This window comes from Macaca thibetana, chromosome 1 (genome assembly GCF_024542745.1).
Source record: "Macaca thibetana thibetana isolate TM-01 chromosome 1, ASM2454274v1, whole genome shotgun sequence".
In the NCBI taxonomy this organism is placed as follows: Eukaryota; Metazoa; Chordata; class Mammalia; order Primates; family Cercopithecidae; genus Macaca; species Macaca thibetana.
This window is the reverse complement of record NC_065578.1, coordinates 94,472,797-94,499,187: the sequence shown is the minus strand read 5'-3', so window position 1 is coordinate 94,499,187 and position 26,391 is coordinate 94,472,797. Positions and strand designations below refer to the sequence as shown.

The 26,391-nt window shown below is 41.4% G+C and overlaps 1 protein-coding gene across 3 annotated transcripts in view; it reads left to right on the top strand.

Annotated features, from left to right (window-relative positions):
• Positions 1-26,391, top strand: part of ALG14 (ALG14 UDP-N-acetylglucosaminyltransferase subunit) — a 435,379-nt gene that overhangs the window by 336,764 nt on the left and 72,224 nt on the right. For 2 of the 3 annotated variants that reach the window (XM_050778382.1, XM_050778375.1), the window contains exons 1-2: positions 5,895-6,076; positions 14,269-14,420. In XM_050778382.1, coding sequence (XP_050634339.1) covers positions 5,941-6,076; positions 14,269-14,420 — 288 coding nt within the window. In that variant the 5' untranslated portion in view covers positions 5,895-5,940. Of the gene's footprint in view, positions 1-5,894; positions 6,077-14,268; positions 14,421-26,391 lie in introns of those variants that run through there. The other variant, XM_050778369.1, reaches the window with a different exon arrangement.

The window sequence follows — 26,391 nt, the reverse complement described above, 5'->3', positions numbered from 1 at the left end:
GAGGCCACGGCAGGTGGATCACCTGAGGTCAGAAGTTCAAGACCAGCCTGGTCAACATGGTGAAACCCCATCTCTACTAAATATACAAAAAAATTAGCCGGGCATGGTGGTGGGCACCTGTAATCCCAGCTACTTGGGAGGCTAAGGCAGGAGAATTGCTTGAACCCGGGAGGCGGATGTTGCAGTAAGCCGAGATCGCGCCATTGTGCTCCAGCCTGGGCAACAAGAGCGAAACTTTGTCTCAAAAAAAAAAAAAAAGAAAAAAGAAAAGAAAAGTTCTCTTTGAGAGGACTGACCTCAACTCTCCTTTGGTGATCTCACCCAATCCTATAGCTTTAAATACCATCTATATGCCAATGAATTCTAAATTTATACCACTAGACCTGACCCAAGCTTCAGGTCTGTACATAAAACTTCCTATCTGGCATAACCACTTGGATGTCTGGCAGGTTATTCAAACTAAAGTCAAAAACAGACCACTTCATTTTCATCCTCTCCTCCCCTTCCCCTACCCACAAAAGCTTGTTTCTCCTTCAGTCTGTCTATTCTTAGCATGTAATACCACCTAACCAGTTTTGAATAAAAATATATTGGAGTCATCTGGATTCCTCTTTGTTTTTTAATCCCCAATATCTAATCCCTTAACAAATTTTATTGACTGTTCCCATAAAATGTATATCAAATCTGACCTCTTCTACCTCCACTGTTATCTCCCTAATCCAAAGTTTTTGCCTGGACCACTGTCTTATTTATACAACATCCCCTGCACCTAAAACAGTGTCTGGCACACAGCAGATGCTTATTAAATATGTTGAATAAATTAACATGTACAATCCTACAGAAAAGTACAAAATTATCTGAACCTCTAAAATAACTTTAAAAATATGCATGAGTAATATTTGCTGCAGAAACATTGGGAAATAGATTTAAGAAGAGAATAAATATCGGCCAGGCGTGGTGGGTTACGCCTATAATCCCAGAACTTTGGGAGGCAGAGGCAGGCGGATCATGAGGTCAGGAGTTCGAGCCTAGTCTGGCCAACATAGTGAAACCCCATCTCTACTAAAAATACAAAAAATTAGCTGGGCATGGTGGCGGGTGCCTGAAATCCCAGCTACTAGGGAGGCTAAGCCAGGAGAATGGCTTGAACCCAGGAGGCGGAGGTTGCAGTGAGCTGAGATCGCACCATTGCACTCCAGCCTGGGCGATAGAGCGAGACTCCATCTCAAAAAAAAAAAAAAAAAAGAAGAAGAAGAAGAGAATAAAAATCACCTCCCAGGCTGAGCAAGGTGGCTCACACCTGCAATCCCAGCACTTTGGGAAGCTGAGGTGGGTGGATTGCCTGAGTTCAGGAGTTTGAGACCAGCCTGGGCAATGTGGTAAAACCCTGACCCTATGAAAAATACAAAAATTAGCCACGCATGGTGGCACACACCTGTAGTCCCAGTTACTCGGGACGCTGAGGTGAGAGCATCTTCTGAGCCCAGGGAGGTTGAGGCTGCAGTGAGCTGAGAGTGCACCACTGCATGCCGGCCTGGGTGACAGAGTGAGACCCTGTCTCAAAAAAAAAAAAAAAAATCACCTCCCAGACATACTTTACTTATGATTGGTTATAGACCACATACCATTATTCATTTTGTCAACTATTAACACAGTTTTCATGCTTTTTGCAGCACTATAATTTACTTCCATGAATCTGTTAAACACATTGTCAGCACAACTCACCTTCCCAAGAGAAATTTTAATTGTTGCTTCTTCTCACTCCGTCTTAACTTTCCTGATTAATCCACTATAGCTTTTTTTTTTTTTTGAGACAGAGTTTTGCTCTTGTTGCCCAGGATGGAGTGCAATGGCACAATCTCAGCTCACCGCAACCTCCGCCTCCTGGGTTCAAGCGATTCTCCTGCCTCAGCCTCCTGAGCAGCTGGGATTACAGGCGCCCACCACCACGCCCGGCTAATTTTGTATTTTTAGTAGAGACAGGGTTTCTCCATGTTGGTCAGACTGGTCTCAAATTCCCGATCAGGTGATCCGCCCACCTCAGCCTCCCAAAGTGCTGGGATTACAGGCATGAGCCACTGTGCCGGGCCTTTTTTTTTTTTTGAGACAGGGTCTCTGTCATCCAGGCTGGAGTACAGTCGTGCAAATATGGCTCACTGTAGCCTTGATCTCTTGGGTTTAAGCAATCCTCCCACCGCAGCCTCCTGAGTAGCTGGGACTACAGGCACACACCACCATCATGCCTGGCTAATTTTTAAATTTTTTATAGCGATAGGGTCTCACTCTGTTGCCTTGGCTGGTCTCAAACTCTGAGGTTCAAGTGATCCTCCTGCCTTGGCCTCCTAGATTGCTGAGATTACAGGCACAAGCCATTGTGCCTGGCCCACTACAGCTTCTTGACTTCTTGATTATCTATACATTCTGTGTCTGTCACAGCCCAGGACTTTGCTTACCCAGGTGGCATTTTTATCAGGACTTCTCAACTATGTTCCTGTCCCTGCCTGCTACCTAGCTGCTCCCTCCAGTTCTCAACTTCCTTGACAGGAAAACTGAAGAGTTTTATGATCACCTTAATTCAGAATAACTCAACCAGTAAGTCCAAACAATGTTGCTACCCCACCCTCTTTGATTCTCTGCATTTTCTGCAAGCCCCCAATGTTTGATTGCCTCCATTCATTCCAGCTATATGCCAAGTGTGGTCAAACTGATATTTCCTACAGATATAGGTAATTACAATAGTGAGGGGATGAAGTAATGGGAAATGCAAGGGTGTCCTTTAAGTATTAAATCTACCTTAATATAGAGCTTGGGGCCTGGAGCTAAGTAATTATCATATGCCTGACATTTTCATTGCATGTGTCAGTTTACAAAGCTTTTTCAGACACATCATCATCACAGCAATCTAGATGCTATTGTTTGCCTACCCAACAACCCTCCCTGCAGCTTCCTCCTTACTGAGAGAATGCCTATTTTGTTCAGTACCCACCCTCCATCCAACAGTCATATACTACAGGTGAGTTGTAGGTCATCCTCCTCCCACCTCCAGCAGCTTTGAGATTGCTTTCCTTTTATGCCTGGGAAAGTGATATAAGTATGGCCAAAAGGAGTGAAAGAAAGTCTGCTGTGAGGGGTTCTAGAATAAGTTTCCTTGCCAAAAAATAAATAAATAAAGCAGGCTGGGCACCATGGCTCACCCCTGTAATCCCAGCACTTTGGGAGGCTGAGGCGGGCGGATCATGAGGTCAGCCTGACCAACGTGGTGAAACACTGTCTCTACTAAAAATACAAAAATTAGCTGGGCGTGGTGGCGCATGCCTGTATTCCCAGCTACTCGGGAGGCTGAGGCAGGAGAATCGCTTGAATCCGGGAGGCGGAGATTGCAGTGAGCTGAGATCCGGCCACTGCACTTCAGCTTGTGTGACAGAGCAAGACCGGGGGCGGGAGGAGCAAAACAACACCCAATGACAAGATAACCTTTTTTGGCTACGGAGATTGCCATGTTGGATGTAACCATCCACACATCCCATTCTGGTACCACTAATGTCTTAAGAAAGAGGTAAGACTGTTTCAGGTTGAAGACATTATTAGGAATGGCAGAGCGGGCATATAAAAGTAAATGATATTCTTTATATTATCCTCGAGCTGTTTTTCATACTACACCAAAGCCCCTACTTCTGGACTTTCAACTACGCATTTGTAAGCCCAGAGGGTTCTGATTCCATTAAAATTTGAGGGATACTGACTTCTTTTTTTGAGAAGGAGTCCCGCTCTGTCGCCCAGGCTGGAGTGCAGTGGTCGGATCTCAGCTCACTGCAAGCTCCGCCTCCCGGGTTCACACCATTCTCCTGCCTCAGGCTCCCGAATGGCTGGGACTACAGGCGCCTGCCACCTCGCCCGGCTAGTTTTTTGTATTTTTTAGTAGAGACGGGGGTTTCACAGTGTTCGCCAGGATGGTCTCCATCTCCAGACCTCGTGATCCGCCGTCTCGGCCTCCCAAAGTGCTGGGATTACAGGCTTGAGCCACCGCGCCCGGCCGAGATACTGACTTATAAGTCCACAACTATGAACTTTCTCCACCCTTTCTAGCTAGGTAGCCTTAGGCAAATTATTTAACTTTTATGGAATCTACTTCTTTATTTGTAAAAAGGGAAATAATATCCACTTTAAGCTCTTATTGTGAGAATGTATGGTTAAGAAGATTTGATGGAGCTGAGTGCGGTGGCTCATGCCTGTAATCCCAGCACTTTGAGAGGCAGAGGCGGGCAGATCACCCGAGGTTAGGAGTTCGAGACCAGCCTGGCCAACATGGTGAAACCCCCATCTCTACTAAAAATAAATAAATAAATAAATAAAAATTAGCCGGGCATGTTGGTGCATGCCTGTAGTCCCAGCTACTTGGGAGGCTGAGGCGGGAGAATCGCTTGAACCTGGGAGGCAGAGGTTGCAGTGAGCCGAGATTGTGCCACTGCACTCCAGCCGGACCCACAGAGCGAGACTATCTCAAAAAAAAAAAAAAAAAAAAAAAAAAAAAAAAAAAAAAAAAAAAAAAGAAGAAGATTTGATGGAAGACAATTTGAAAGTGTTGTAAGGTCCACAAACTCTACTCACAAAGTCTCCCAAACTTGCCTGCTGATAGGAATGGACACACTGGTTACATAAGCTAATCCCAGGTGCCCTATCCCTGGAAATTCTGATTCAGTGCTTCCCAATGGACCCTGGGAGTCTGCACTTTTAAAAACACATTCTAGGCTCCAGGTAAGTGTGGTGATCAGGCAAGTTTCAATTTAGCAAAGGAATACAGGATGCTGTACTCCTGTCCAGCAGGACTCAGATTTCTGGTTTCTGATTCTAGATCTGATACTATTCCACTTGGGCAAGCAGTTGCACCTTTCTGAACCTGTTTACTCATCTGTATACCTGTTCAGTATAACCTACAGGTAGGTCTATGATGGACCGAAGGCAAATTATATTTGGGATGAAGGGGCTCCTGATCTTATGTTGTAATGTGGATTAATTAGACATAATAATAAGCAAAATTGGGATTGAAGAGGGTGTTGGCAGATCATCATTTTGGCTGAGGACATGAGAAACACACCGGGAATGCTTTGTAGTAAAATTAACTGAATATTAATTGTAGGCCTGTGCGTTGTCTATCCTGCTACCTAGAGCCACTGAGCTTTGCAGTCCTCTCAGGACCGTGGCTTACCTTGCGGTGGTCACCCTCAACTACTCTGGTCACACTGAGACTGTGAAAACGCCGAGAAAAGTTAAAAACATACGTGTTGAGGGAGAGGGGATTTGGATGAGGGACCTAAATTCGATGTTGAAGCCTATGGTTCTTACTGGCGAACACTTTCAGTAATGTCTGTGCATGCAACAGAAACATTTCTCTTGGCATTAAAAAAAAAAAAAAAAGAAAGGATGTATTTCGTTAGCTTCAGGTGGCATTCACGAAGTGGGTAGAGCCAGAACATCTCCTAACTCGGGAGTTTCGGGGCCTTTCGGGCACACAGACGGCCTGACCTGGTCGTGGGCGTATATTAAGCTTTCCCAGCGCTTAACTTTCCGATTTTCAGCTTACGCTTGGCTGCAGCTGCCCAGAATCCGCGCAGAAGCAGGGGTTCCGCCGACAAACGTGAACATAGAGAACGTAGAAGCCTTTTAACGCTAACAGGCAGTTTCTCTGCATGGTTGTTATGCATTATTAATCTAGGTATTGCGTATTTAGTTTAGGAAACACGAATGCTCATGATAAATGAGGTAAAATGAATTGTCAGCGGGACCCCTGCTACTCCCTCGACCCGCCACTCCTCCCGGCTCAGGCAAGTCCAGCCCACCAGGAGGTGCGTCCCTCCGCGTTTGAGTTGCTTCGGCACCCGTAGTTGTGAACTTTGACAGCGGCCAGTCCCCGGAAGTTAGACGCATGCGCCATTTCTCTGCATGGTGTGTGTTCTTATTTTAGCTGCTGCTGCAGGAGCTGTGGCGGCTTTCCTAATCCTGCGAATATGGGTAGTGCTTCGTTCCAAGGACTTTACGCCCCGGGAGTCTCTCAGTATCTTGGTGGTAGCTGGGTCCGGTAAGTATCGAGGAAGCGACTGTCGGACTTGGGTTGGTCACTACAAACCCCAGAGTGCACCGCGACCTTCTTCCCTGGTACCCTTAGCACTTCTTGGAGTGTTGCATGCAGAGATTTGTAGTTTCTCTGCCTTGCCGGAACTGGTCAGTCTAGCCTGGGTAAGGGCTAGTTTGCTGACGCGGCCCAGAGGTCTTTTTATGACAAGTAATTTACACTTGTCTGTAATTAAGACTCTCTGTAGCGCATATTTTTCAAACAAATAATTAGTGAACAGAGAGAACGTAGAAGCCTTTTGATGCTAACATGCAGTTTCCCCGTATGGCTGTTGTGCATTATTAATCTAGGTATTGCGTATTTAGTTTAGGAAACACGAATGCTACATGACAAATGAGGCAAAATGAATTGTCACATTTATAAATATACAAAGTCCAAGAGGATAAAAACAATGATCTACGGACTATAGAGCAATACACACCGGGTGGCAAAGTGTGAGCAACCCACTGACCTGTCAGGTAATACAATCTAAATACACCAATTGTGTAGGTGCTTACAATTTTAAGTAGACATATATGACAGGGACAGACAGACACACACACACACACACACAATGTAAACATTTGGGGATGGCAGGAGATTGCATCCAGATAGAACATGTATAGTATGAGCAAATGTACTAAGTTTATGTTCGAGTATAATACATTACTTTATTCACTTAATCTGTTTTGAGCTGTTAGAGAGGCCAAACACTAAACTAACCTCTGGAAATAACAAAACTGACTAACATTGCTTGCTACGGAGTGCTGACTCCGTGCTAAGTCCTGTGAGAGATGCAAAGATACAGCAGTGAATGAAATAGAGAATACAAAAAAAAAAAAAAAAAACCTAACAAAATAAATCAAAATGAGTATTTGCCACAATGAGGTAAATGCTATAATCTTGTAATGATTGTGTAAGAAGGACAAATTGCTATGGCAGTCTTCAGGAAGGGCACTACTTTATCAGGTCTTAAAAAACAGGCAGCTTCCTGGAAGAAATAATGCTAAACCAAGACTTGAAAGATGACCAAGAATTAGTCAGATGAGGGAGAGCCAGGGTTTTGAGGGGTGGGACGATGTGAAAAGAAGATAATAGCACTTTGAATGGCCGGAGTTGAGAGGACACTGTCGTGTAGAGTTCAATATGGGGAGGTAAACTGAGTCCAGATTATAAAGGGTATTTAAAATCTTGCTTTTTTTCTTTTCTATACAGAGTCTCACACTGTTGCCCAGGCTGGAGGGCAGTGGCACAGTCTCAGCTCACTGCAACTCCACCTCCCAGGTTCAAGCCATTCTCCTGCCTCAGCCTCCCGAATAGCTGGGATTACAGGTGCACCACCACACTCAGCTAATTTTTGTATTTTTAGTAGAGACAGTGTTTCACCATGTTGGCCAGGCTGGTCTTGAACTCCCGACCTCAAGTAATCCTCTTGCCTCAGCCTCCCAAAGTGCTGGGATTACAGGTGTGAACCACCACCCCGGCCTAAAATCCTGCTTTATAAAGCAATTGCTGCTACTCCACTGTTCCATATCGTCTAGGGGTTAAGACCACAGGCCTCTAGGTTGTCATAACACCACACATGAATCACATCTCTGCCACTTACTACTTTGGTGATCTTAGGCAATTAGTTAACCTCACTGAACCTTCTGTTTCTACATGGCTTGAGAGAGGACAGGAGAGATTAAATATGATCATATTTAAAGTGTTTAGGCTGGGCGTGGTGGTTCACACCTGTAATCTCAGCAATTTGAGAGGCTGAAACAGGTGGATTGCTTGAGCTCAGGAGTTGGAGACCAGCCTGGGCAACATTGTGAAATCCTATCTCAACACTAACATAAATAAGTAAATTAGCTGGATGTGGTGGCATGCACCTATAGTCCTAGCTATTTGGGGGGCTGAGCTAGGAGGATCAGTTGAGCCTGGGAGATGGAGGTTGCAGTGAGCTGAGACTGCGCCACTGCATTCCAGCCTGGTTGACAGAGTGAGACCCTGTCTCACAATGAAATAAAATAAAATTATATAATCAAAAGCTTAAATTAAAAAATCAGTGTTTATTAAAGTGCTTGACATATAGTGTCAACCTAAAATAATTGAAGGGCTCAATATCCAGTTAGAAGAGTTTATTCAAGCACAAAGCGTGAGAGTGGCTGTCTGGGGAGCAAACCTATATCAAAGAATGGTGATCAGTGCTCCCCATGTGGGGAAGAATGAAGATAGTTTAGATAGACCAGAACAGAGATGCTGAACAAAATTACAACATTTTCCGTAGAAAGCTAACATACAGATATAAGATTTGGTTGGCTACTGTAAGGGCCAAGGAGAAACTTCTCTTTTGCCCTCTGAAGTTTCACTGAAAATCACTGACGAGGCAGAAATAATAGGAGAAAAGACACATACGTTTATGAAGCATATATGAAAGCGTTCTGAATGAAGACCCAAAGATACGAGGGAAATGGTCTGCTTTTATGCTTAGGTTCAACAAAGTATGGACAGCCATGTAGAATTATGACTGGACAAAAGGGTCTAATTTAATGCTAATAGACAGTAGGGAAGCCCAGCAAGGCCTATCTAGATTTTTCTTGGTCTCTCTGAGTATGCATTCTTTCCTTCTGGATATGGGGTAGGACCCTCTCTGGAATGGGGGTCTTATGACCTACCATCAAACAAGGTAGGTCAGATAATTTATTTTTTTAAATTTAATTAATTTTTAAAATAGAGATGGTGTCTTGCTATGTGTACCAGACTGGTCTTGAATTCCTGGCCTCAAGCAATTCTCCTGCCTTCCAAGGTGCTGGGATTAAAGGTGTAGGCACCTCACCCAGCTCGGATAATTACTTTATCGCCAGTTTTTACACAGAAAGTTGGAGTAAAATTAGAGCAGTATTTTTAGGTTTTATGACTAGTTTTGGGGAGAAGGAGTTCTTGGTTTCTGTGACCCGCTCTGGGGAGAGAGATTCTAGTTTCTATGGCAAGCCTCAGGGGAGTATGGGACTGAGAGACAGAGGACAGGAGAAGACCAGAGAAAAAATTTTACTTCTGAGGCCTTCATTTTGGGATATTATTTTCTAAGTCCCAACACTACTATTGATTACACATTAAGGGATTTGTTTAACATTCTGGTATAAGGAGGTACACAATCACAAAGGCCTCTATCTCCAATGTCATTTAATCTAGGTTTGAATAAAGACTAGGGAGTCTGGTTAATGTATAACATCTCAACACAAAGGTCAGGAAGCAGCAGTCATAAACTAAAGAGAAAAAGCCATGTTACATGAGTCAGTTTCCAGGGCTTAGCTTTTCCCCTTAGCATAATAAATTTGGAAGATCTTGACATTTTCTTTTCTTTTTACGTAAGCAGTTAATAAATGGTTACTATATTAGTCTTGGTGGCAAAAGGAGCTTTTGAAGTTTTGTTTTGGTTTTTGTTTTTAAGACAGAGTCTTGTTATATACCCAGGCTTGCCTGTAAATCCTGGAATCAAGTGATTCTGAGACAGACTCCCGAGTAGCTGGGACCACAGGCACGTGCCACCGCACCTGGCTTATCTTTCTCAGTGGAGAGTCACCCACTTCCATCTGAGCGTTCACAAAGATTATTCAGCCTGCATTGTCAAAAGAATGTCTTGACAAAGACTGAAATAGAGAAACAAATAGGAGCCTTTTGAATATTTCTGATAACAGATAAAGATGGCCTGACTGGAGTGATAGGTGTGGGGCTGGAGAGAAGCAATCGCATTCGGATGAGATTGGAAGATTTTAGGGGTTAAATCCACAACTGTGGATTGAAACTAGAGGATGTGGGAGGGAAGGACTGAAGGGTGATTTCCAGGTTTCTGACTTGAACAAGATGTTAGGACCAATGACTTGATAGTGTTACATTTGGTGGACTAGAAACCAAAATTAAGGGTGATAATTCATCTGGCAAATGGTGCCTTCATTCAAATTATTGAGGGTAGGAAGGTATCAAGGGCCTGAAAGAACCATGCCAGTTAAAGAAAGACTTGTAATCAGATAAGCAGTTTAATAGTTCATGCCCAAAATTTTGGAGGAGGAAGAAGACATTTTCAATATTTACCTTGAAGATGAAGCAACATTTACTCTTTAGATATCGTAAAATATTATTAGGAGGCCAGGCACAGTGGCTCACGCTTGTAATCCCAGCAATTTGGGAGGCTGAAGCAGGTGAATCACCTGAGGTCAGGAGTTCAAGACCAGCCTGGCCAACATGGCAAAACCCCATCTCTACTAAGAAATACAAAAAAATTAGGTGGGCGTGGTGACAGATGCCTGTAATCCCAGCTACTCAGGAGGCTGAGGCAGGAGAATCACTTGAACCCAGGAGGTGGAGGTTGCAGTGAGCTGAGATCGCGCCACTGCACTCCAGCCTGGGCAACAGAGCAAGACTCTGTCCCAAAAAAAAAAAAAAAAAAAAATTATTAGTAGACCACTTCTGTTCAGAGAACAATTGCCAAAACTACTTTTCTTTGAAACACAATACAGCCTTCTTAGGCAAATGTTAGATTTAATATCAAACTTTCATTCAATCTTTCCTTCAATAGGACGGCCTGCTCTTTCTAGGAATAGGAGGTACAGCAGTAACAAAACAAATAAATCCCTGCCCTCATAGTACGGTGCTTGCCTTCTAGTGAGGCGTGGATAGAGGGAGATAAAAAGCAAAACAAATAAATAGACTACACAGTAAGTTATGCAGTGATAAACACTGTGATTTGGGGAAGGGGGCATTGCTTTTATTTATTTATTTTTTTTCTTGAGACGGAGTCTCATTCTGTCGCCCAGGCTGGAGTGCAGTGGCGCAATCTCCGCTCACTGCAAGCTCCGTCTCCCGGGTTCACACCATTCTCCTGCCTCGCCTCCCGAGTAGTTGGGACTACAGGTACCCGCCACCACGCCCGGGTAATTTTTTTGCATTTTTAGTAGAGACGGGGTTTCACCGTGTTAGCCAGGATGGTCTCGATCTCCTAACCTCGTGATCCGCACGTCTCAGCCTCCCAAAGTGCTGGGATTACAGGCATGAGCCACCGTGCCTGGCCGGGCATTGCTTTTTATGAAGATTGTCAGGGAAAGCCTCCTTGGGGAAATGACAGCCAACAGCAAGGAGGCTAGAGTGATTAGAGTAGACTTAGTAAGCAGGGAGGAACAGGAGATGAGCTCCAAGAGGGAACATAGTTGAGGTCAGAGTATAAGAAGCCTTTTATTCCACATGAGACATGAAGCTACTGGAGGATTTTGAGGAGAAGTAAACAATTTGATCAACTCGAATAGGGTCACACTGGATGTTACGTTGCGATAGACTGAAGGGGAAGAGGGTCAGGGAGCAGATCAGTAAGCTGTGTTCATAATCCATGTGAGAGGTGATAGTGGCCTGGAGCAGGGGGTAACAAAAGAAATGGTGAGAAGTGATTGGATGCTGGATATATTTTAAGGTAGAACTTAGAAGATCTTATTCTCAAAAAAATGTATCTTAATAAAAGAGTAAAATGGAAGACAAAGTCCATCATTTTAATGACTTTATTCAGTAACAAGGTTAAATTTTCAGTGAATATACTGTCAACCTAAATAACAGAGAGATTCTCCAAAGATAGGAAATATATTCAAGAGTAAGCATTGTAGTGTGGAATACCATGCTGAATAAACTATGGGCACAAAGAGGCAAGGGAAGACAGCGATTTTTAAAGCTAAAATGGGGAGCATTATATAAGTTGTTTTGAAACAATTATCCTTGCTTACAGGGATCAATAATAAGGGTGGCATCAGTCCAAGGTTAGGCAGGCAGCGGCTGGGCAGATGTCCTTGCAGGAGTATTTTTTTGCATAAGGTTGCAATGGCCTTTGTACAAGGTTGTGGTTTTGGTATAGTCTTTTGTGGTAGTTCTTGTGTTCAGGCGATTGAGCATTAAGAACCCTTCCTTCATGGCCTTTCCCAGCTCCATTTTGTCACAGTGACTCTATTTTTATCCTGACAACTTTCACAGCATTCAATGAGGGTTTCCTTAAAAAAGAAAAAAAAAAGAGGAAAAAAAAGAGTATTAAAGCAGGTATAATGAAGTTTTAATTGTAGTGGAAGATGCTGTGGATATTAGGTTTTATCCTTAATTATTCCAGCTGTGAAAACAAGTACCTACTTGGAGTACCACCACTTTTTTTTTTTCTTTTTTGAGACAGAGTCTCGCTCTGTTGCCCAGGCTGGAGTGCAGTCTCAAGCAATTCTCCTGCCTCAGCCTCTGGAGTAGCTGAGATTACAGGCATGAGCCACCATGTCCGGCCTGACTTTTTTGTTTTTTTCGAGGCTAAAACCAAAAATACTAAAAAGAGTATATACCAGATGTGTAAACTATATGCCCCAGTCAAGAAGATGGGTGACAGGTTATAAAGCTAACATATGATTTTAATTCCTGAAATTCACGCTAAATCTATGCCAAATTTGTTTCTATATATAATTCCTCCTGGAATCTAGAATGAAATCCTTTCCTTTCTACTATTAAAAAAAAATGTGGGCCCGACGTGGTGGCTCATGTCTGTAATCCCAGCACTTTGGGAGGCCGGGTGGGTGGATCACCTGAGGTCAGGAGTTCAAGACCAGTCTGACCAACATGGTGAAACCCTGTCTCTACTAAAAATGCAAAAATTAGCCGGGTGTGGTGGCGCATGCCTGTAATTGCAGCTACTCGGGAGGCTGAGGCAGGCTGAGGCAGGAGAATCGCCTGAACCTGGGAAGTGGAGGTTGCAGTGAGCCAAGATTGTACCATTGTATTCCGGCCCGGGCAACAAGCGTGAAACTCCATCTGGGGGTGGGGTGGTGGTGGAGGGAATTTGTGTTGGGGGAAACTCATGTTTAATTTATCTTTGTTTGTGTTCTTGTATCACTATATACTCTTTCTTACAACAATAAGGGAGGTGGGGTGGGGGAAGCCTTCTAGGTATGGGGAGCAGCATGACCAGAGGCAAGGAGTGAGTAACAAATAAGATGAATGCAGAGAATGTTAAAGACATCAACCTGACTGAGGCACAGAGCTTGTGAGATGAGACTGAAATAGGTATGATAGGGCTCCTTGATAAGGAGTTTGACTGTTTTGCTTAAATAGTTTATAGATAGGTAGGTATTCTATTGTTGTTTTCATGAAGGAAATCTCAATGAACATAGTTGATTTTTAAATTTATGCTTTTGTAATTAATGTATTAAAATTTTGAAGATTATATGACTTCAGAAACTGAACATTACTCATTTGGTGAAGCTGATAAATATTTGAGGACCTGCAGTGTGCTGAGACCTCTGATAGGAGCTGGGGTTACAGTGGTGGACAAAAAATGTTTCTTAGGAAGGCCCAAGCCCTGCTAGTCTGTGCTCATGCCCCCTTCACCTTATTTCTCTACATAGAACCTTCAGTGACTGGCTTCCCTTTTCCCATCCTGCTTTCGTGACCTTATTTCACCCGTACCCTTCTTCACAGTATTCCTACCACACTTTGAACACATGTTTCAGATCTTGTCATCTCATGCCCTAACAATCCCCATCTCCACCCAGTGGCCTCCCTACTCCTATCTCTCCATTATCTTCACCTTTCAAGTCATCTCAGCCTTTTTCAGGGATCTTCCTTATTCTTTTTTTTTTTTTTTTTTTTTGAGATGGAGTCTTGCTCTGTTACCCAGGCTGGAGTGCAGTGGCATGATCTCGGCTCACTGCAAGCTCTGCCTCCCGGGTTCATGCCATTCTCCTGCCTCGGCCTCCTGAGTAGCTGGGACTACAGGCGCCCGCCATCACAGGGATCGTCGTTATTCTTAAGGCATTGATTTTTCATAACCATTTGCTTACCCTCCACGTTTTAGTTTTTCTTGCTGTCTTGGATCTTCTTTGTCTTCATATATGTGTCTTGCCCCTTTCTCACCAGTCTTCTTGATAGCAAGAGCTATGTCTTATACTGTTTTGTGCCTTCCTTAGTACCTACTGCTAGTGCTTTTGATGTAAAAGTTGTATTTATACAAGTGCATAGATTTATTGTTTTCAAATGTTCTTGTGTCTTCTGAGAAATATACAATTACAGTGCCCCCCCACCTGAAACGATGACATTGGTATAACATGGTCAAATGGATATGTCCATTGTGGGTTTATTAATCTTAGGACTTCTGATATTTTTTCCAGGTGGGCATACCACCGAGATCCTGAGGCTGCTCGGGAGCTTGTCCAATGCCTACTCACCTAGACATTATGTCATTGCTGACACTGATGAAATGAGTGCCAATAAAATAAATTCTTTTGAACTAGATCGAGCTGATAGAGACCCTAGTAACATGGTAAGTGACAATTTCTATTTCTAAGAAAATTACAAGTTGTACATTGAGTTTAATCATCTTTAGAAATAATCTCACCACTCCTATTCAACATAGTATTGGAATTTCTGGCCAGGGCAATCAGGAAAGAGAAAGAAATGAAGTGTATTCAGGTAGGGAGAGAGGAAGTAAAATTATCCTCGTTTGCAGATGACATGATCTTATATCTAGAAAATCCCATTGTCTCAGCCGAAAAGCTTCTTAAGCTGTTAGGCAACTTTAGCCAAGTCTCAGGATACAAAATCAATGTGCAAAATCACTAGCAGCATTCCTATACACCAACAACAGGCAAGCTGAGAACCAAATCATGAATGAACTCCCATTCACAGTCACTACAAAAAGAATAAAATACCTAGGAATACAGCTAACAAGGGAAGTGAAGGACCTCTTCAAGGAGAACTACAAAAAACTGCTCAGTGAAATCAGAGAGGACACAAACAAATGGAAATACATTCCATGCTTATGGTTAGGAACAATCAATGTCATGAAAATGGCTATACTGCCCGAAGTAATTTATAGATTCAATGCTATTCCCATTAAACCACCATTTACATTCTTAACAGAATTATAAGAAACTATTTAAAAAATCATGTGGAACCAAAAAGGAGTCCGAATAGCCAAGAGAGTCCTAAGCAAAAAGAACAAAGCTGGAGGCATCATGCTACCTGACTTCAAACTATACTACAAGGCTGCAGTAACCAAAACACCATGATACTTGTACAAAAACAGACACAGGCCAATGGAATAGAGTAGAGAACTCAGAAATAAGACCACATGCTTACAACCATCTGATCTACAAACCTGACAAAAACGAGCAATGGGGAAAGGATTTTCTGTTTTGCAAGGAGTTGAACTGGCTAGCCATATGCAGAAAATTGAAAGGGATTCCTTCCCTACACTTTATACAAAAATTAGGGTAGATTAAAGACATAAGTGTAAAATCCAAAATTATAAAAAACCCTAGAAGAAAATCTAAGCAGTAGTATTCAGGACATAGGCATGGGCAAAGATTTTATGACGAAAATGCCAAAAGCAATTGCAGCAAAAGTACACAGCAAAAGAAACTCATCAGAGTGAACAGACAACCTACAGGATTGGAGAAAATTTTTGCAATATGTCCATCTGACAAAGGTCTAATATACAGAGTCTACAAGGAACTTAAACAAATTTACAAGAAAAAAGCAGTCTCCTTAAGAAGTGAGCAAAGGACATGAACAAACCCTTCTCAAAAGAAGACATTCATGCAGCTGACAAACATATGAAAGAAAGCTCAACATCACTGATCATTAGAGAAATGCAAATCAAAACGACGATGAGATACCATCTCACACCACTCAGAATGGCGATTATTAAAAAGTCCAGAAACAAGAGGTGTTGGTGACGTTGTGGAGAAAAAGGAATGCTTTTACACTATTGGTGACAATCTACATTAGTTCAACCGTTGTGGAAGATAGTATGGCGATTCCTCAGAAATCTAGAGGCAGAAATACCACTTGACCTAGCAATCCCATTACTGGGATTTTACTCAAATGAATATAAATCATTCTATTTTAAAGATACATGCACACATATGTTCACTGCAGCACTGTTCACAATAGCAAAGACATGGAATCAACCCAAATGCCCTCAATGATAGAATGGATAAAGAAAATGTGGTGCATATACACTATGGAATACTATGCAGCAATAAAGAGGAACAAGATCATGTCCTCTGCAGGGACATGGATGGAGCCGGAAGCCGTTATCCTCAGCAAACTAACGTGGGAACAGAAAACTAAATACTACACATTTTCACTTATAAGTAGGAGCTGAACTATGAGAATACATGGATACATATCGGGGAACAACACACACTGGGGCCTGTTGAAGGAAGGGGTTGGGGGAGGTAGAGCATCAGGAAGAATAGCTAATGGATGCTGGGCTTAATACCTAGGTGATGGATTAATTTGTGCAGCAAACCACCATGGCACACATTTACCTATGTAACAAACCTGCACATCCTGCACACATACCCTGGAACTTAAAAGTTGAAGAGAAAAAAATTGTTGCTCAATTTTCTGCATATTTTTTATTCTTTTAAATAGAGAAAGTGGTTTTTCATTGAATTCCAATAGTGAAAATTATTTTATTTATACTTACATACACGAAGCATCCAGTTCATGTGCTTATTGGCTCTTCATTAAAACTCTCTATCAGTGTGTTACATTTATGGTTAATTTGATTTGTCTATGACTGCTGTTTCTTCTCCAAATCATGTTTGTGTCTGCCCTTGAAATTATTAATACTTCTTTCCCCTGGTTGCTCACTTCATTTTAGCATTTTAGTCAGTGTTTAGAGATTTTTTAAAAAATGAAACGGTTTCTTTATTAAGGAAGGAAACTAGAGCTGTTCCTTGTGTAGAGTCAGTGCCTTTATCCATCCCTCTCTCTGGGAATGGCCCAGCTGCAGGGCTGCTTTGGATAGTTCAGGGGTGGACAGCTGGCCTCACTCAGACCAATTGAAGTCTTTCTCTGAGCTTTTTGGGCTTGGAGACCTAGAGAATGGAATCAGTCTGTCTTCAAGCAAGCTCTGTAAATGATAAAGCTTGAAAGCTGCTGACAGTCATGTTTTCACTTAGAAGATAAAGGTAGTCTATAGATAGAAGAATGAAGATAATGAACAGGAAGAGAGGAGAAGCCAGTGTCTGGTGCTGCATTCAGTGGCTCAAGAGGCCCTGCTATAGCTGTGTTGGTCCTGGGTTGGTGGTTCTTTTCTTGGGAAATCAGGATCCACTCCTAGAACCCTACCCCACTCCCTTTGTTCCCACCTTTGCGACACACACACACACACACACACTCACTCTTACGCCTGTTTGAGTTAACTTTTGGTCACTTGTAAACATTATCCCCAACTAATATACTACTAAAATATATTCTCAAAAAATCCATGTCAAACAAGATCAGGATATAAATCTGCTTGCTATCATTCAGCTATAGCAAAATGTTTGGTACTTTTTCCCTCTGTGGAAAATAAGCCAAAATGATTTTGTTTTTGTTTTAGGAATCAATACTGTATTCGTTTCTTAGGGTTGCTGTAACAAAATACCATAAACTGGGTGGCTTAAAACAATAGAAATGTATTTTCTCATAGTTCTGAAGGGTAGAAGTCTGAAATCAAGGTGTCATGGAGCCGTACTCCCTCTGGAGGTTCTGAAGAAGAATCCTCCTTGCTTCCTGCTGGCTTCTAGTGGTCGCCAGCAATGCTTGGCCTTCCTTAGCTTGCAGCTACGTCACTCTAATCTCGGCTTCCACCATCCTATGACCTTTTCTGTATCTCTGTCTTCACATGCCTTTTTTATGAGGATACCGGTTGGATTTAAGGCCCACTCTAATTCAGAAGGACCTCATTTTAACTTGATCATATCTGCAGTGATCTTATTTCTAAATAAGGTCACATTCATAGATTCCAGGTGGACATGAATTTTAGGGGGACAGTAGTTCACTGAATGTAAATATTTATATTGAACTATTTTAGGAAAGTCTCTTTTTTTTTTTTTTTTGAGATGGAGTCTAGCTCTTTTACCCAGCCTGGAGTGCATCATCACATTCTTGGCTCACTGCAACCTCCGCCTCCCAGGTTCAAGTGATTCTCCTGCCTCACCCTCTGAAGAGTAGCTGGGACTACAGGCATGTGCCACCACACCTGGCTAATTTTTGTATTTTAGTAGAGTTGGGGTTTCACCATGTTGGCCAACCTGGTCTGGAAATCCTGACCTCAAGTGATCTGCCTGCCTCGGCCTCCCAACTGCTGAGATTCTAGGCGCGAGCCACTGCACCCAGCCAGGAAAGTCTCTTTGACTTACAATGCAAAACAACAACCTTGCCCTTTTAGAAATTGTGAAAGTCTAGAAATAGCAGGTGATTTTTTTTGTGAGTGTAAAAGGAGAAAATAGAGAATATTGAGTATACTAGTAAGTGTTCCTTTCATTATTGTGAGACAGATAATAGTATCCTCATTTTACAAATGAGAAAAATCGAGGCTCAAAGGTGTAAATAACCAGAGTCCTGCCAAATATGTGTCACATACCTAGATGTTTCCTCCAAAGCCTTTGCTTCTCCTACATAACGACCCTGCTGCTTTTGTGTATTATTTTCCAATTCGAAAGACTTAGTATGAGAAGAATACCCTGGAAATTCTCATCTAAGGCATCAGAGATTAAAAATGTGATTTAGTCTCTTATGTTAGGGTGTAGTTGAGAAATGGTAGAGAATTTGGAGAAAATGATGATGATTTTTCATATAATGTGAAAAGTCTAGTTTACCAGTGGTATAGAGCACTTAAAAATGTTCAAAGAGCAAAATAATCACAAAATTGTTACTGTGTTTTTCACCATAAGGAGCCAGGTATCTTTGGTTTGACCCAACTGCTAGTGTGCAAGTTGCTTCTGAAGTTGCATCTAATTTGGAGGCTCTATTTTTAATTTAGCATATGTATTAAATATTTCCCTCTTGGTCTGTCACCATATGTATTGTTTATTTACTGAATGATTTCATGGTTTAGTGAAACATTTGGAAGATTGTTATATACTGTGCATCACAACACTTAGAACCAAGTAAGTTGGGTTTGCTTCACATTGATAAGAAGCCAAATATTTTGGATTTTTATTTTTATTTATTTGTGTGTGGTTTTTTTTTTTTTGAAACAGAATCTTGCTTTGTCTCCCAGGGTGGAGTGCAGTGGCATGATCTCGGCTCACTGCAGCCTCTGCCTTCCGGATTCAAGCAATTCTCCTGCCTCAGCCTCCTGAGTAGCTGGGGGTACAGGCACCTGCCATTGTGCCTGCCTAATTTTTTTTTTTTTTTTTTTTTTTTAGTAGAGATGGGATTTCACCATGTTGGCCAGGATGGTCTCGATCTCCTGACCTCATGATCTGCCCGCCTCAACCTCCCAAAGTGCTGTGATTACAGGCATGAGCCACCATGCCAAGCCAGATTTTGGATTTTTATAGTGCCATTATTTTGTATTTTCAAAGTGCGATGTAGGACTGAGCATCTCTGATCGACTTCCTTTTACTCACACTTTCCTACTGGGGCAGTGCAGCCACTGTTAGAGAGAAAATTCTGCTCCATTCCTAAAAGAGCCTCTATTCATGAATCTGAAGCTGGGAAGAGCTCTGCAGAGATGCAAATGAGCTGCTGACAGAGATAGCATGAACATTTCTGCTGGCCGCCACTGGGTACCACATTGTGTGTGTGTGTGTGTGTGTGTGTGTGTGTGTCTGTCTGTCTGTCTGTCTGTCTGTCTGTGTGCGTGTGTGTGTGTGTGTAGGAGGGTGTTGACAGGACGTGGTGAGGGACAGCAAGACAAAGAGGCAGAGGTAGACACCTTCCTGCCAAGCCTTACCAAGGTAGCAGGGGTTCCCTACTGGTCTTTTTCTACACTTCAGCTCAGCCATCTTTTGTACCTTGCATGGAGCTCACCAGACTAGGAAAAAGTGGGGTCTTGCTGAAGAAATCGATAGTGATCAATACATTTGCTGGAAGAGCCCATATTAGCCAAGTATATTTAACAATCTAGACCTGCAGTGTCCAGTATAGTAGCCACCAGCCATATGTGGCTACGTATATTTCAATTTAAATTAGGTAAAACTAAGTAAAATTTACAATTTGGTCCCTGGGTTGCACTAGCCTCATTTCTAATGTTCAATAGCCACATGTGGCTAGTGGCTACCATTATGGATCATATAGAATAGAAAATTTTCATCATTGCAGAAAGTTCTATCAGATGACACTGATCTAGACTTTCCTTTATAATAAACTGAAAATGAAATATGATTAGATATTGTGAAGGTAATTAACAAGTTCAAAACAAAAATCCCCTCCCAAAAGTTAATACAGAAACAAAATAACTTTTTAGCTCCTGGGTGACTACAAGAAACTTAAAAAGGGGAAGAAAAAAAGAAAATAACTTTTTAAATTTCATATTATCATTGAAAATCTAGGAGATATTCCAAATAAACAAGAATAATCTGTTTGGGTTTTTTTTTGTTTTGTTTTGTTTTGAGACAGAATCTTGCCCTGTCTCCCAGGCTAGAGTGCAATGGTGTGATCTCAGCTCACTGCAACCTCTGTTGCCCGGGTTCAAATGATTCTCCTGCCTCAGACCCCCTAGTAGCTTGGATCACAGGCACCCGCCACCATGCCCAGTTAATTTTTGTATTTTTAGTAGAGGCGGGGTTTCACCATGTTGGCCAGGCTGGTCTCGAACTCCTGACCTTGTGATCTGCCCCCCCCCCCCCCCCCAGCCTTTCAAAGTGCTAGGATTACAGGCGTGAGCCAGTGCGCCCGGCCAAGAATAATCTGTTTTATAAAGGAAGCAGTCTTAAAACAAGAAAGATTCCTTGGAAATTAAAACAAAATGCTTATCAAAATTAAAAGTTCTGAGTCAGTAATTATAGGGCTAAATATAGACTAAAACCTTATTCGTGAATTGAAAGTCAGGCTAAAGGAATTCTCCAGGCAATAAGGCAAATATGAGGGAAAAGAATCATGAAATGTCAGGAATGAGAGGAAAGAAAATTTTAAAAACTCTAGAATAGATTTTCATTAGCTTTCTCCTAACTCAAGTATCACTTTTTAATTAAATCTCAACATATCATCAACAGTTATATAGTCTTAACTCACCACTGTTTCTTGTATACCATGTCTTCTTCTGATTTCATTTTGTTTTCTATTTGGCTCAAGTGTTTCCTTCAGTTTTTGTTTTGTTTTGTTTTTTTTGTTGAGAAAGGTTATATATTTCCAGAATCTTTTCAGCTCTGAAGGTATCTTTTTTTTTTTTTTTTAGACTGAATCTCACTCTGTTGTCCAGGCTGGAGCGCAGTGGCGCTATCTCGGCTCACCACAACCTCCACTTCCTGGGTTCAAGTGATTCTCCTGACTCAGCCTCCCGAGTGGTCGGTATTACAGGCGTGTGCCATGACGCCCAGCTAATTTTTTTGGTATTATTAGTAGAGATGGGGTTTTGCCGTGTTGGCCAGGCTGGTCTCAAACTCCTGACCTCAAGTGATCCTTCTGCCTCAGTCTCCCAGAATGCTGGGATTACAGGCGTGAGCCACTACGCCCAGCTATCATCTCTGAAAAAAAATCTTCTTTTTTTATAAGACAGAGTCTCACTCTGTTGCCAGGCTGGAGTGCAGTGGTGCGATCTTGGCTCACAGCAACCTCCGACTCCCTGGTTCAACCGATTCTTCTGCCTCAGCCTCCCAAGTAGCTGGGATTACAGGCATGTGCCACCACGCCCAGCTAAGTTTTGTATTTTTAGTAGAGAAGGGGTTTCACCATGTTGGTCAGGATGGTCTCGATCTCCTGACCTCATGATCCGCCCACCTCGGCCCCCCAAAGTGCTGGGATTGCAGGGGTGACCCCACACCGTGCCCGGCCTGAAAATACCTTTGTTGTGACAATATCCCTATAGTCGTTTGGCTTGATGTACAATACTAATTGTAATGCCACAACTTTTTCCTCTCAGAGTGTGTAAATACTCTTCCATTCTCTTCCAGCAGTCAGAGTTCCAGAAAAGATGTTTGATCCTAGTTTGATTCTCTTTCCTTAGAATTCTGAAATTTAATCAGGCCATGTCTACATGTCTGTTTTCTTATTAATTCTTTCTCGAATTCAGTGGACTTTAATGATCTTTCTTCAATTTAGGACGATTTTCTTCTCTTTTTTCTACTTGTCTATTCTGTAAACTAATCCTTTTTCATATTATATATAGGTCATATGTATATATCTACACACACACACACACACAGATGGTCATCTAAGGAGAAATGACCATCTGTGTGTGTGTGCGTGTGTGCATGTATTTTCATGACCTTGCACGGATGCCAAACTCCACAGATGCTCAAGTCCCTTTTATAAGATGATGTAGTATTTGCACATTGCTCATCCTCCCATATACCTCAAATGCCTCCAGATTATTTATAATACCTAATACAGTGTAAATACTGTGTAAATAGTTGTTATACTGTATTATTTAGGAAATAATGACAAGGGGAAAAAAGCCTGTACATGTCCAGTACAGATACAGTTATCCATTTTTTTCCCAAATATTTTCTATCCATGGTTGATTGAATCCACGGATGCAGAACCTGTAGATCCAGAGGACTAACTGTGTGTGCGTGTGCATATATATATTTATAGGATGGTTACATGGACAATATATTTCCATATCCATAAACAGACTTGTGTGTGTGTGTATGTGTGTGTGTGTATATATATTTATATTTATATTTGTTTATTTATATATATAAAAAACTGTATTCATTTTCTTCCTGCTTATTCATTCACCGTTTTATATGAAGAGAAGTATTACGATTTTTTTTTTTTTTTGAGACAGAGTCTCGCTCTGTTGCCCAGGCTGGAGTGCAGTGGCCTGATCTTGGCTCACCGCAACCTCCACATCCTGGGTTCAAGCAATTCTCCAGCCTCAGCCTCCCGAGTAGCTGGGACTACAGGCATGTGCCACCATGCTCAACTAATTTTTGTATTTTTAGTAGAGACAGGGTTTCACTATGTTCGCCAGGCTGGTCCGCCCGCCTCGGCCTCCCAAAGTGCTGGGATTACAGGCGTGAGCCACCACGCCCAGCCAGAAGTTTTAGATTTTAATGTTTATATTTTCCTTTAGGAATCCAAATGTATATTTTCCCTTAGGACTTAAACGTCATAGAGTTATACTCAAGTGTTATTTTCTAGAAGTTCTAATATTTTTCTTTTCTTTTTTCTAGACAAAGTCTCACTCTGTCACCCAGGCTGGAGTGCGGTGGCATGATCACAGCTCACTGCAGCCTTGATTTTCCCAACTGAGGCAATCCTCCCACCTCAGCCTTCCAAGTCGCTGGGACTATGGGAGTGCACCACCACACCTAGCTAATTTTTGTATTTTTTGTAGAGACAGAATTTCTCCATGTTGCCCAGGCTGGTCTCGAACTCATGGACTCAAGCAGTCTGCTCACCTTGGCCTCCCAAAGTGCTAGGATTATAAACATGAGCCACTGTGCCTGGCACATTTTGCTTTTCACATTTGTCTTTAATTCATCTGGAATTGATTTTTTCTGTATAATGTTTGAAAGAGATCTAATTTCCATATGGCAAAACGGGCCCAGCCCAGCACCGTTTATTCAACAGTCCATTTCTGCCGTGCCACCACTGATATGTCAAGTTTTTGTGTATGTATAGATCTGTATCTTAGCTCTCTATTTTTTTTTCTGCTTCTATTATACAGTTATTCAGCCTAGCTGTCTATTCTATTAACTGGTTTGTCTGTCCCTCACCCAGTACCAAACTCCCTTAGCTTTATCCTTCAGAAGTGTTTTCATTTTCCTTTCTTTGTTACATAGGTTTTTAAATTAGCTTTGACAAGTTCACAAAAGAACCTTGTTGGTATTTTTATTTGCATTAGATTGAATATATCAGTTTGGGGAGAACTTATATCTATATGATGATGTCTTCCTATCCAGAAACTTCATCTCTCTCTCTCTTCAATGTTTAGATCTCCTTAATGCTTTTCAGTAACATTTCTAATTGTCTTTGTAAGAGTCTTGCGTATCTTTGGTGTGTTTGTTTCTGAGTATCTTGTATTGGTTTTTTACTTTTGGAAGTAATATATCTTTTAGTGACATTTTCTGTGTTGGTGGTATGTAGAGATATATTTGATTTTTGTATAGTAATCTCATAAGAACTGCTTGCTACATTCTGATTGAAGCTGATGATTTGTTATGACTCTTTGTTATCTGTGAAGATAGTCTCATCATCTACAAATAGTGGTAGTTCTAATTCTTTCTCATCCTTACACCTTTTATTTTTCTCATTTTATTTTGTTAGAACTTCCAGAACAGTAACAAATAGAGAATAATGTAGTGGACATCCTTGTATTCTTTCTGATTTTAAAAATGTGCCAAGAGTTTTACCTTAAATCATATTTGCTTGTTGATTTTTATCAAACGTCTTTTCTGCATGTGAGATAATATGGTTGTTCCGATTGTATTTGTTTACATGGCCAAGTACGTGGTGTGAACTATTCTTGAATTCCTGGAGTAAACTCGGTTTGTTTATGGTGTGTTATATTTTAATACATTGCTAGATTTGGTTTGCAAGCATATTGTTTTGGATGTTTAAATGTATGTTCATGAGTGAGATTGCCCTGTACTTTTCCTTTCTCATGCTTTTCTTTGGTATTGGTATCAGGGTTACAGTACTCTTATCAAGTGAGCTGTGGAGTATAGACAACTTTTTATTCTCAGGAGGAATTTGTGTAAGCATGGAATTGATTATTTTTAAGTTTTACAGAACTCGTCTAAGACAAAACCACCTGGGCCTGATGTGTTCTTTCTGTAATGGTTATAGGACTCTTCAGGCTTTGTGTTTCTTTTTAAATGCGTGTTGTGAAGACATTTTTCTAGGAATGTGTCCATTTTATGTAAATTTGCAAATGTATTGACATAAATATTTTCATAATTGTATTAGTCATTCTTGCATTGCTATAAAGAAATACCCAAGACAGGATAATTTAAAAAGAAAAGAGATTTAATTGGCTCACAGTTCTGCAGGCTATACAAGAAGCATAGCAGCTTTTGCCTCTGGGGAGGCCTCAGGAAGCTTACAGTCATGGCAGAAGGCAAAAGGAGAGCCAGCACTTCACAGGGGCAGAGCAGGAGGAAGGGGTGGAGGGAAGTGCTACACACTTTTAAACAAACAGATCCCGTGACAACTCACTCACTATACTGTACCAAGAGGATCATGACCAGCCATTCGTGAGAACTCTACCCCCATGATCCCGGCACCTCGCAACAGGCCCCTCCTTCAATGCTGAGGATTACAGTTGGACATGAGATTTGGTAGGGATGCAGATCTAAACCCTATCGATAATATTCTCTTGTTATTTTTGTCATTCGCGCTGTGGCTGTAGTTTGTGCCTTTTTCCATTCCTAATTTTGCTTGTGTGAAGCCAGACATTTGTCAATTTTAATATTCATTTTTTTGTTGTTCGAGACAAGGTCTCGCTCTGTCACCCAGGCTGGAGTGCCATGGTGCAGGCACAGCTCACTGCAGCCTTGACTTCCGGAGCTCCAGTGATCTTCCCACCTCAGCCTCCCAAGTAGCTGGGACCACAGGCACATGCCCCATGCCTGGTTAACTTTTGTATTTTTGGAAGAGATAGGGTTTCACCATATTGCCCAGGCTGGAATTTCAATATTCTTTTCTATGTTTAGCTTTTTGATTTCTCTGTTGTATCTTGTTTTCTATTTAATTTCTCCTTCTATTTGTATAACGTTATTGCTTCTCATTTTATGTTTATACTGTTGTTCTCTTTCCAATGTTTTAGGTTGTATCTTTATCTCATTAATTTTCAGCGCTTATTCAAATACAAGTATGACTATAAATTGGTCATTAGGTAACATTTTACAGCGTCTCAAAATTTTGATATGTAACATTTTTATTATTGTTAATTTCTGGTACCACAACATTCTCATTATGAATTTTTCTTTGACCTTTTAATTATTTCAAATTTTTAAAAACTCTAAATATAATTTTTTAAACTGATTTATTATTTTGTTCTGGTGTAGTCAGAAAATTGGCCTGTAAAGGACCCAGTTTTTTTTAATTATTGAGATTTTTTTCATGGCCTTGAAACTTAATGTTCTTGCACGTGGTCAGTTGTTACATGTGTCAGTGAAAAAAATGTGTATTCTCTAATGGTCTGTTACATATGACAATTCAATGAAGCTCTTTAATTGTATTGTTCAAATCTACTGTGATCTTGACAACACTTTTGTATGTTTGACTTAGCTGTTACTAAAAGAGATATGATGAAATTTCCCTCTGTGATGGTAGATTTAGTTTCTTCTTGTAGTTGTGTCAATTTTGTTTTGTGTATCTTGAGACTATTTTATTAC